The sequence below is a fragment of the Homalodisca vitripennis genome, chromosome 3 (assembly GCF_021130785.1).
Source record: "Homalodisca vitripennis isolate AUS2020 chromosome 3, UT_GWSS_2.1, whole genome shotgun sequence".
In the NCBI taxonomy this organism is placed as follows: Eukaryota; Metazoa; Arthropoda; class Insecta; order Hemiptera; family Cicadellidae; genus Homalodisca; species Homalodisca vitripennis.
In genome coordinates, this window is record NC_060209.1 from 71884589 (window position 1) to 71897851 (window position 13263).

General features: G+C 30.9%; 1 protein-coding gene across 1 annotated transcript in view; it reads left to right on the forward strand.

The window, feature by feature from the left end:
- LOC124357054 overlaps nt 1-9239 on the forward strand; it is a 55385-nt gene extending 46146 nt beyond the window's left edge. The window contains exon 2 of the mRNA XM_046808454.1: nt 3968-9239. Within this exon, the coding sequence (XP_046664410.1) occupies nt 4195-5340 (1146 nt within the window). The 5' untranslated portion in view covers nt 3968-4194 and the 3' untranslated portion in view covers nt 5341-9239. The remainder of the gene's footprint in view (nt 1-3967) is intronic.
- Nucleotides 9240-13263: the final 4024 nt, after the last annotated feature.

The window sequence follows — 13263 nt, forward strand, 5'->3', positions numbered from 1 at the left end:
ATGTATGTATGTAAATAAAGCATCATGCAAGCTTTCAAGTCTGTAGGTCACTGTTTTTGAGATATTGTGCGGACTGATAAACTTACAGAAATTAAATATTTCTATCCCTTGAGTTATAGGCTTTGCTAACGCTCAGCCAATAGTTAACATTTGATCTGTCAAATTACAATATCAAATTAACAAAAAGGCCTACAGTACAGCTTTTGTCTCTTTTGTAAAGTTACAGTTTCATTGAACTATTTGGAAGGCAGAAATGTTTTGTCGAAGTTTATGCAATGCGTATGCTAAACTCATATGTGGTGTCAGAGGCTCTATGCTGTGACATTTTTGTTTTATTTAAAAGAACGCTTTATCTCTGTAGGATGCTGGTAACAAATTGTAAAGTTGTTCGACACAGTTGAAAAAGTCACGGCTTACTTATATGTAAGATTTGCTAACCGCATTATCACTGACCAAATTGGAGCACCAAGAAGTGTAAGCTTCCCAGGTTATAGTGAAAATAATGCAATTAGATCAAGTTCTTGATTCTACATCAAGGGATTCAGATACTATATAGAATTGTTCTGTCAACCATGTTGAGATTTCATGGGTAGGCTAATAAATTAAGTGTGGGAACATGGAAATGGACACACTTTTTTAGAGGTTATTCAAAATTACCACGGGTGCAATATTTCATTTTTCCCTGAAGATGACATGACATGTAAACCATAGCACTGTGATCTAAGCCTGTTTAATTCCCAATCGTTATCCTATTTTCATGAGGAATGTATGACTTGTGGCTCATTGATAGCACTTTGATCTAAGATCTTTTGTTGTCCCCTAGTTATTAAGTGCCATTACACCTTTGCTCACCATAACCCGTGGGCGGTCTCCTATCTGCCATTTGAAGATGTGATTAGCGAGAGACAAGCATCTCCATAAAGTTGCTATTCCTTTTTATTCTCAAATAAAATGTTGAAACAATGGAATTAATAACAATCCGAAAAGATGTAGCAGAGCTGCAAGAGATCTCTCAATGGTTCAAAGTCAAATTATCTTTGTTTATATTATGCACATAAGTATAATAAACAGTGTAAATTACAACTGAGTTACTTTGAATAATTGAAGTAATGAAGTTTTCATAAAAATATCATTGTATACAATTCTTGGTATGAATAAAATGAATTTTTTATTAAATATTCTTTTAACTTCAGTTTAAACTTATTGACATCTTCAATATTTGTTATTATTTTTGGAACAGATTTAAGAAATTGTATTCCAGCACAAGATTTTTGTGTAAAATATTCTAAATTATGTTTAGGTAAAACTAATTCATTCTTATTCCTAGTGTTATAAGAATGGGTTTCACAATGGCTTTTGAAACTTGATTTATAAGTACTAACATGCATAACACATTCTAAAATGTAAAGACTATACACTGTAACATTTTCAGTTTCGTAAAGTGATTTGATCATAGGATAAAAATGTGTCTTTTAAAAGTGATGGCAAAGCATTTGGAATATTGTAGCCCACCTATCACAATGGTGTAGTTGTTGTTTTGGTGAGTTAACAAATAAATAAAATGTGGGAAACAAATGCACAAAGTGGAAACTGTAACTTCCATAGTCTTTTTAACAGTATCAGTTAAGAAGGAATGCTAGTCAGCTGCTCGTCGTGCATATGAGACTGCTTTTAACATGGGCTAAAGTTAAAACTGCATTATAAATAGGAACCTGTCTCAAATTTATAAAGGTTTCACTTCGAAAATCTAGATATAACTGTCTCAATGCTAATGAATTGTTAAACATACAATTATCTGTTGATACTAATTGTTAATCAGTTATATTTAGTGCAGGTTTTTCCATAAGAAACTTTATTTTGAATATAAATTTTCTATGAACAGCAGGGCTGGAGAGATGCCATCAACACACAAAATTAAATGGTTGGAGTATTCCAACACCAATGTCTTGATGGGTCTCTCTTTAGAGTCTTTCAAAAGCTTCACTTACCGGAAAGTGGGTTTCTAGAAGGAATCGAGATTTTAGTTCCTCATCTTATGTGTAGCTGCTCCCCAATTTCTAAAGCACGATTATAATAGATTTTCCCTTAGTGGAATGGTCATTTAACTCTGTGTGAAGTTAGTGGAGTTTTCATATTAAGTGTCAATTGGGAAAATCAATTATTATGGATATAATTTTCATATTGTGTAAACTTTAAAACTAAAAAAAAAAATTATGGTTGCCTGTAAAGTCGGTTTTACGGGCGAAGATTTTACGTGACAACGTCTTTTTCTCGGTAGAATATTTATTGATATGAATATTATTAAATTGCACAATAGGAACAAGGAATTGAATGAAAATAAGAATTGCACAAATTTTAACTATAGAAATATATTTTCTTTACTAAAACATTGTACATAATTTGAAATTAATTAAAATTTGTTATTGTAAATGGTAAAGTTGAATAAAACATTTACTAAAATTGGAATTTGAAATTCTTGCTAAACACAGTTAAATTCTAACTCCGCGCGTGGTGATTGGTCGGTTTAGTTCGTTTGTTTGGTCGCACTGTTATGACAGGTTAGAGGTTATAATTTGTTATTTTAAATGTTTGACTAGCAATACGCGCTGTTTCTTCTCAATCGACTGAATTACGATTGATTGCAGAGTGATTTAAACTAATAATTTACTTAACACTATCAACATTTGTCAATAGTATGACATAACCTATAAACTCAGTTTCTCAACTTTTGTGTCAATCTAACAATTAATCAATCAATCATAGTTTACGATAATGAAATATCAGTGTACTATTATTTACCTTTATTGTTGTAGTTGTTGTAAATGACGAATCTAAGCACTCCACATTTTCACGAATAAACATAGTTATCTGCTTTATCCCGTGCGGCGGACCCACTGGACGGGCATCGTAACGTTACCAGGCGTTACACTTTTTCATGAGTGACTCCGAGCCGCAACCTAATTTAAGACGTTATCACGTCAAAATTACTATTGCCCCGTAAAAACAACATTTTATGAGATGATACGATAAGTTGAAACATGATAAGTTTTTTATAGACATCACCATTTATTAGATCTAATATATTAAAAAAAAATTTGTAATACACCTTTTGAGATATTAAATAGAAGTTCATTACTGAAACAATCTAGTTTTACTTCTATCATGTCTCAATAAATGAATTTTACCTAAAGCACAAAATAACTTTTCAACAAGAAGAGTTTAGAGAGATGCAGATTATGTAATTTTACTACCTAATGGCCTGGAAATAGTACACGTTTTTACAAAATAAATAGAATAAATGGAGTTTATAGAAAATGTTACTTTTAGAGTAAATTATTATTAATTTTTTATGTACAAGTTATTTACCAACTAAAATTTCACTGTAAAATTCATCCATTTCTTAGGTTATGACTGATACATAAATCTACATATGATAAATACATCAAATATACGGTAGACATTTTTGAAAAACAAATTAAACTACATAGTTTAAAAAAAAATATATTTTCTCAAAAATTTGAATTAAAATTTGAACTTTTGTATCACTATAGTCTCTTCTGTACTGTACATGGAGGATAAAGTAAAACATACATAGTACAAGTCAATAAATAAGTGTTGGTAATAAGCTTTTTTAAATATGGTTTATTTTTGTTGCTTATGATTTTGTCGTTTGAGTAGGTAACATGACATGATGCAACTAAAGTCAGCTAAGATCTCAAATTTCAAACAATTGCCATTTCAAAATTATTGCCACATTTTCTCAATTTTTTCAAATATTGCCAATTTGCATTATTACATTTAACAATGAAAAATTGTTTTATACTAAAATAAAAACTTGTCAATTAGTTAAATTTTCCAACCAGTAATCTCATTCATTCTATGTAGACTGATTGCTGCATCTATCAATACTGCTTTTATTCATGCATGATAACTTTTTCAAACTTATAATTTTATTTATTTTTTACAGATATGATTGATGCCTTGAAAATAGTTTGGAAACCAAAGCTGAACATTGTGATGTGCACCATTAATTTTTGAAAAACCCTATACCGGAACCATAAAATTTAAAGAAATCTCTCAGTTTCATATATATTAAGCAGTGAATATTAAACAAGTTAGGGAAATAAACCTATTATTATTGAAATAAATAATAAACCAGTTCTATCAATATCCAGGTAGGAGTTTTCCAGTAATATGGCTTCTAATGACTGTAATCGTAGTGAAGCTGAAAAATTGTTATTTGACATCAGTTGTAGCAGTGAAAAATACAATGAAAATCAAGATTTCATTGAATGTAAGATGGTACCCCAGTTAAAGTGCAAATTATGCAATGTAATCGTTGGGTACAATGAAAATAGAGATGAAATGATGAGTAATTTTGCAGCCCATCTAAATGTTCCTGAACATGTAAATCGTTTGAAAAAATGCCTGCAAACTGTGTCTATTATAAAGAAATTTAAAGCACTCTCAATCTATGAAGAATGCTGCCATAATTTGAGTTTGGTCGATGGCAAAGTGATCTGTTCAGAGTGCAAAATTTCTGTTAATGTTAATTGGAATAAAAGTTTGAGCACTCAAACTGTAAAAGAAGAACCAAAACCTGTTTTACTAATGGATGTAATTGATTTAAAGTCATTGATTGATTCACTGGGCAAACCATTTGAGGATATTGATTACATTGTTGAGGGTGGACGAGGCCAAGTCAGGTGTTTGCTTTGTAACTGTGTTATACCTGCAACAGTTTACAGTCTCAAATGTCACCTAGTAGGAATCAATCACAAGAAAAACAGAGGTATACAGAGACAAAACAAAGGATCTCAAGAACCTCGTTCTGGTCTTTGCTTTGATGAAATATATAAGAGACTAGTGCTAACTGATCCTACGATTGCTGCGAACAAAAAGTTGTTCATCAAATACTCTGAACAGTTTTATGTTTGCTTATGGTGTGGTGCTTTAATTGAAGGATGTGACAAAATCAATGTATTTAGAAATAACTTTCATCACCACATTGAGAGTATTGAGCATGAAGCAAAGTTAAAACGTTGGACTGAATGGTCTAACATGCCACTTGTTCCGGACCGTAGTGCAAAATTAACTAGACTGTTTGAGAAATTATCTTCAGGTCTGCAACATAACATTAAGTATATCAGAGGCCCATCAATTTATGGAGATGTCTTCTGTTATATTTGTTGTATTTCCATTGGAGTAAGCAATGTCTCCAGTTTAGGAAGTCATTTGCGTGGAGCCTTCCATTTATCATCTATGAAGAGATTTCAATTATTGGACCATGACTGTCCAGTAAATGCAGAAGAATACGTAAATCTGAATAATGCCTTCTAAAGTTTGTATAAAAAAGAGGAGTAAATGAGTAATAGAGAAGTTTTCTTGTTGAATGTAATTAAATACTCTACATAAGTGATATAATTAAATGGCTTTTCATTATAAACCAGTGGAGGACTTCAATAATTAGGATTATTGTAGAACTAACACTATAACAAAAATAGAAACACCGCATTATAAGATCGGTCATTCGATTTCTCTTTCTTGATTGGTTGAGAAATAGCAAATATTAAAAAGACTATAAATTTGAAATATTATAATAGAGCACTGTGACAATAAACAGCTTGGGAATTAATCATACAACTTTTGTGTCAATTCCACAGCTATAATTGGCAGAATGGTGCTAACACCCCACAAGTTTTATGAGAATTACGAGTATTTCACTCATACAATCTATTGCATATGGATGTGGTTAAAGAGGTTTCTGTTAGTTTCTACATGCTCTGGGTGGAGATGTTTATGGACATGTTTCACAAAGAAGAACATAATTGTTATGTTTCATAGACTTGTTTCTTGTCTGATTTTACAAGATTTGTTTTCATCGCTTTGTTGTCTTGAAATATTCATCAACCTGAGGTAAACATTGTGCATGCAACGATTGCAGATTATGTTTGCAATAATCTTCTCACTTTTGTCTTTTGTGAGTGACTCCAGTAGTCATTGGTCTGCTCTCACTTTTCTACTACAATATAAAAAGTGTTATACAGTAGAGAAATTGAAAAAATCAGCAATCACAAAGCATGAGCAATTAGATAAAATAATAAAATCCTAGAGGAACTGGAAATGCAGACATTAGAGAGTAGATAGTCATCTATGACCAGAAGAAGAGACCACTTTCAGTGGACATTGTCAGCAAACAAGTTAGTGGATAAACAATGCCAATATTACCATAGATCTAATAATGTTTACCCTAAGTATCAAATTAACAAAATTTAAAATAAGCAATAATTAATTAAATGAACTCACACATATTACATGTACTGTTCACAAGGTGCTTCAATTTGTTACTTTCAGATCACAAGTGAATTATTATCGGTGATGGCAATGGAAATAAGGTTACCCATTGCTCTAAATTATGTTTAATGACGGTTTTTTTAATTGTGCTAAACTGAAATACTGTGGTAACAACTATGGTGGAAAGTTTCAAGGGTGTGCTCTTGTGTAATTTCCATCTTCCATCTCACAAATGTGTGATTACAATATGAGATACCATCATAGTTCACTTATACAGTTGCTAATGTACAAGACAAAGTAAGGTAGTCTTTTGTTATTGTTTTAACTTTGTGTTACCATTTTTATAGTATTTTATTTTTTTTATGATGCCATTTGCTCATTGTATTTTATTGTAGCAACTCAAGTAAAAAAAGAAACCCAGGGGAGTTATTATTCTACAAAAGTTTTTTAGTTGTGAGGAGAAAATGTTAAAAAAATACAAGAATACATTATGAGTAATTTTCAATTATGTTTTACTTCACTTTACTTTAGCACTAGTTAAGAAAATATGTATTTATACAGGAAATTGTTTGCAAGATACTATAACAATTTTAAAACGTAAATTAAAAAAAAGAAATAAAAATTATGAGACAGTACGATGTTCAGTATGCAGTGAAGAGCTTAAAGGATCATTGAAATTTAACCAGGAAATATCATTAGTCACATTTAGTTTCTTGTCAGATTATGGTTTTTACTAATCGGAATAAGAATTATGCATATATAAGGGTATTTAATTGCCAAAAAGTTAATACTACATTTTAAGATATTTGTCTCCTTTTAAAAGATGGAATTAATAAAGCTTATCCATAGGAGCACAACAGTACTTTAATTTATAAAACTTATTTATCTACCAAGAACTGAAACATTCCATTGTAATGTGTTATGATATTTTCCACTATAGTGTTCTAAAATGTTCATTGAAGAATTTCATCAATTTGTACAGATCTTTTACTTCAAGTTGTTACATTTTGAAATGGAAGTTCAAACTGTTACCACAAATAATATTGGTTTGCACATTTATTAAACATAAACATTATTTAAAAAAAAAAAGAACTTTGAAGAAAAAAGGGTTCCATACATTTTAAAAATTGAATTGAATGACATTTATTTCAAATAAGTCATACTTAAAAGTGTTAAATGAAACTAAAACCATTACTTTCCAGGTCTAAATAAAATAAAATGAACAGTGTAAATAAACTATTGTGACAAAAAACAGAAAATCCTACTTTGGCATATTCCTTGCGCACACAACAAATTGTTGCTTCAGCCTTGAGTAATCTAATTGTAAAATATGTTAAAAGTGCTGGAAATATGAAAGAAGTATAGCTGAATCAATTGTGCTTTGTGAGTGTTATGTCAATCAATATTTTTAGCTAGCAGTTAATTTTGATGGTGATTTATACCCTACATCAAGGAGCAATGATGACTCTGGCCACAAAAATGTACAACTATAAAACAACCCTTGATGGTCGGTAGTCCTAGGTCACGTAAAATGGATGAGATGATCTAACCAAACCAGCAGAAAACATCATGTGAGGTACCACACAATTCTCAAAATTTTTGATGGCTCCCTTACGAGAATGATTCCATCATATGCTAATTCTTACTATTCAGTGATACGTGTTTTTACCTGTTATGGCTAGTGTTTTGAATAAATTACAAGTGCAGAAAATGTTTAAATATAAAAGTTGTCCAAATAAAGTATTTAATTTAATGCAAATCCATACAAGCTGTTTAGTTTGAGTAGTACTGTTTCAATTTAAAATAAATAAAACAACCAATTATAATATATACTGTAGTAATATTGTATCACAAAAAGTATTCTTTCCCTGCTTATAACAAAGTAAGAGTACTCCACAGCAATGTTGTAACAGCTGGTGTCGCTGAGGTTGAATGCAATATTTAAAATCTATAGCTCATTTCATTCTTGAGATGTTTTCCAGAGAGATAGACAGACAGACAATCATAGATAAAAGAAGTTAATGGGAAATTACACATCATGCAAGTCATTCTTTTAAAAAGACTGTGTGTATCAAACATAGTTTTATTTTAATCATTGTTTGGTGAAATATAATTAATTCTACTAATGCTTATACCAATGTTTTTTGCATTTTTAACGGTTGTTTTTCTTATTTTGTATACTTATATTCTTATTGAGTATTTCTGCTTGTATTTATGTATTTTATACTTATTGAATTTTTCATTTGTAAACATTAAGTGCAAGCTTGAATGCTTTCTTATCATTGTTAATGAGATTTATTTGAAGTTTCTATTCTATTGTGTTGCATTTTAACATTTACCTTAGCAGTTGTTAATACCATGTGTTTAATAATATAAAAGATAATATAGTTTTAGTGTTACTAATGTATATCATTAATCATAATTTGCATTTATATTAATATATCCTAATATTAATAAGTCTATAAATTATCAAAGGAGACTTATATATGATTATTGTGATATATTGTGGAATATATTGTTAATCTTAGAAAAATAATTCTATGGACTTTAATAACGGAACAATATATTTAATTTATTATGGTTATTCTTTTAAAATAACAGTCTTGTCTTATATATGTAAATTACAAATAATTTTAAAATATGATAACTTTACGAGAGGCCAGTTGATAAGGTATGGTGACAAGTATGATGTCATTAAATGGTTTCATTGTACATACAGTAAAACACTTTATTTTGATACTCAGTTGCACATTTTCCAAATTTTGACTGTTTCTTTTAACTTATGGGAAAGAGTTATATTTTAACATTTAAGATTTTTACAAAATAATATGATGATAGAAAGTTCAATTTATTCACTTTGTTGTAGAAAGTAAAGTCTTACAGTAACTTGTTATATTGGTTAAAAATGTGTATTGTAAATTAAAACATTTATATTTTAAATTGTACAGTGAGCGTTTTATTTCACGTATTTCCACTGTTAATTTAGTATATATATATATATATATATATATATATATATATATATATATATATATATACACACACACACAAACAGTGTAATAATTGAATATTTTCAGCCAGTGCAAAAATTGAGGTAGTAGGTCAGTCAGTAGGTGAAGCAGTTTCCAAGACAGGTGTGGGTATAATTCAAGGCATATTTTTATGTCAGTTGCATTTTAATTGAAGTTGTTAAACATTTTAAAGGGAAAGGGGATCAAACTATTCGTAAGTGATATTATGGCTCTCACTGGAAATCTCATGACCTTTCGATTAGAGAGGTGCAGCCTTATCTCTGGGCTATGGTGAAGGCCAAGAGATTACTACCCAATTGAATCACAAAATGGCAAAGATATGCCACAAACTCTCTCTCTTTAAATGCTAAACATTGTTGTTTATAAACCTAAATTAATACTACCATTAAGATCTGAAAGATCTCCTAGTTTCAATGTAAATTAACATAAACTCATAATTAAATATTTATAAGGTGATATCTGTGTAATACAGTGAATGCAGTTTTAAACCATTCAGTGGGCTATAAAAAGTAAACAAAATAGCAAGGGTCTTTTAAAATTCTCACTGCTGGTTAATATAATGTGATTTTGACTAGTTCATACATTATGTAGTGTTACAATTTGATTTGAATTAGACATTTTATTTATGTATTTTTATTTAAAATAAAAAAGGTAGAACCTTATGTTTGTCCGGAGATCTATTAATGTCTTATTATAAATAAAATATTAATGAACATCAATACACCTTTTCATTTGTTTTGACACTATTATTGTTTTATTAGAGAACAAAATATTTGGCTATTTTAATTAACCATTTTAGTATTTAAAAAGAATGTGATGCCAATGAAAAATATGCGTTTAAGTAAATATGCAACTGATCAGCTGATATTAATGCCTAGTGGATTGAGAATAACTCTATGGAAGAAGTGGAGGAGACGATCCACGGACCAGTATGTTTAAATTCGTATCGTCTTTACAACACTCCTCCCTTATAATGACTTACTGACAAGATCACATTACTCTGACCAAGTAGGAATAATAATAGTTTTTGTTAAGGAATTTTGTTAACTTCTGAATTTCATTACAATAAAGGAAAGTGATTAAATGAATAAACTGACATGGATTTAACGACCGTCAATTTAATTTAATATTTATGTTGACATTCTTGCTAAGAAAAACTTCTTTGGCATCAGCTGACTTAAATCTAGGAACAACTGACGCCTTATCAAATTCATTACGAATAAATTTATTCTTCAATAACTTGGGGGACATGCAGAATGTTTATAATTTAATTATTTTCCAAAAAATGAAAAACTAAAGTTAAATCTTAAGACCTTAGGTATCGGGATGACATAATCATTTACATGGAAGAAACACGTGGGGTTTGAGATCTGTGAGGCCGTAGTAATATATACTCGGTATCACAAAGTTGACTTAAATAAGTTTAATTGTGGCAAATAAAACCTAATAGCACCAATTTTAGATGTTAAAATAAAAATGCTAGGTGCAAATAAAATTTACCTTTTTACGTTGCAGCAAAATAAAGTAATAATTAACTAAAATAATATCTTGGGGATGGGGCTTGCGGTTTAAATGTTCTTTGGAATATTGCGTACGAACTTAATAAAAGCTTTTGCAGTAAGATATTCTTATTGATGTGCATATGAAAATAAAAATATGCAAACTCTTTTATAAATTGGTGTATTAAATAATAAAAATAAAAATAAGTAAAATATTCTTCTTTGCTGAATAATAGTAAGCGATGAGTGTTTACTAGTTATTCACTGAACACTTCTAAAAAGTATTGTTAGTCACTAATGAAAATTTCTAAGTATGATGTAACACATTCTATTCAGTTAAATTAATGAACCATCTAGTAGCGTGAGCTAAGTCACAATATATATAAAAGAGGGATCGAACCCGTTTTCAGTTTTACTCTGCCCGTCCTCGCAGTTTACTGGCGTGTCCGATGATCATATCAAACGGAATGAGGAGAGTCTATACAGTAAATGTCGATAGTACTGATAAAAAGTGCAGCGGTCACTGACAGCATGTGTACCTGCGCTATACCTAACTCAAATCCAACGTATGACGTCTTAAAATTTAGTGTTTAAACAATCATTTAGTTTAAAAATAGTGATAAACATTAATTTAATGTTTATGTTTTATTATAATATAATTTCTCTCCAGATACCACAGTGCATTTTTATCAACTCGCCGTTTATCAAGAGATATAATATAACTATTGAATGCAGTACATGTTTCAGTAACCCTAAATACTTTTCAGCCATCTTAATTACTTTAAAGCGTTTTGCTCATATTCAATTTAAGCGGTATTGAAGTACAGATGACTATTTATTATAGGGTCTTTTTGTTAGCCCATACCAAACAATTCAAACTTCCCCTTAGGATTCAATGGATTCTAATATTTCATTTCTTCCCAAACTTTTGTCATAAGAATTCCTATAACGTTATTTTGTTACATGATAGGCTTGTTTGCAATGAAAGAACTGAGTCTCAGAAAAAAGGTCTTGAGATACTCATATCAATGTTTTCTTATCCGACCTGAGAATAGAGATAGTAAATATGTGAAGTGCACCGCTTTACAATATATAGTAATCTAGAAATACAGTGTGTATCAAAATGAATTACCTGATTTAAAAACTCAATATCTATTGCTAAAAATGTACTACAAAAATAATATTTATTGCAAAATACTCACAAAATCTTAAAGTTTTAGGTATGTTATTACAAATTTTCTATATTTCCACCAGCAGCAGGACGAACAACATCCAGACGATAGCTAAATTCCTCATAAACCTCACACGACGTATCTGCGTTCACAAACCTTATTGCGACAGTTATTCTGTTCTTTAGTTCTTCGATGTCATGAGTTAGAGGGGAACAAACACTTTTTCCTTCACATATCCCCACAAGAAAAAGTCGTATGGGGTCAAGTCTGGTGATCTTGGAGGCCAAGAATAAAGGGCATTGTCTCGAGGTCCCGTGCGCCCTATCCAGCGGTGGGGCAGAGTGTTGTTGAGAAGCTGCCGAACATTGTTGTGCCAGTGAGGCGGAGATCCATCCTGTTGGAAAATGAAGTCACCAGAGTCTGCCTAAAGTTGTGGGAAAAGCCAATTTTGTAGCATTTGAAGATAGCTCATTCCATTCACAGTGTCTCCCTAAAAAAAGAAGGGACTGTTTCCACCATTTCGTCAGAAGTGTGAGGTCGGCCTGAACTTTTACCTTTGCACAAGCACCCTTTCTCTTCAAATTGGCGATACCATCGACGAATGTTTTTAGGTGAAGGCGGATCAATGCCAAAACGACGACGAAAAGCATGCTGGACCGAAACAACTGACTCATCCTTGGCAAACTGCAACACACAAAACGCCTTTTGTTACACGGACGCCATTTTACTTCAGACTGACTGGAAATGTCTGGAAACGAAGAAGACGAACTGACCGACATTTAGCGGCGATTTTATGAAACTTTAGGCCACGCCCATTCCAAATACACAGCTTTCCTTGCCCGCACGCCTTATGTTTCGTAATTATAACCGTACAAAATCAGGTCATTCTTTTTGATACACCCGGTATTAAGAGAAATTTGAAATAAAATCGATACATCTTATTTGCATATGCTAAGTAAACAAACAGTTTGAATAAAATCTTTTAGCGGTTCCAAATCACGCCATGCGTTATTACTGCTGATGAAGTTCTAACTGATGTGAATTCTAATTTTGTTTTGCATATCAATATTCAAATTAATAGTAGTTACGAGATGAACACTGAAATTGTGAACGTATTTTGTTCAATCAAATGATAAAAGTCCCCCTGATATCATTCGGACACTGTCCATTCTGCTGTCAAGAACCTGCAACCTATACTCAGCCTGTATTACTGAGGGTACTTTTGAAGTCGTTACCAAAAGTATATCCGAATTTGTTGCCTCCGTG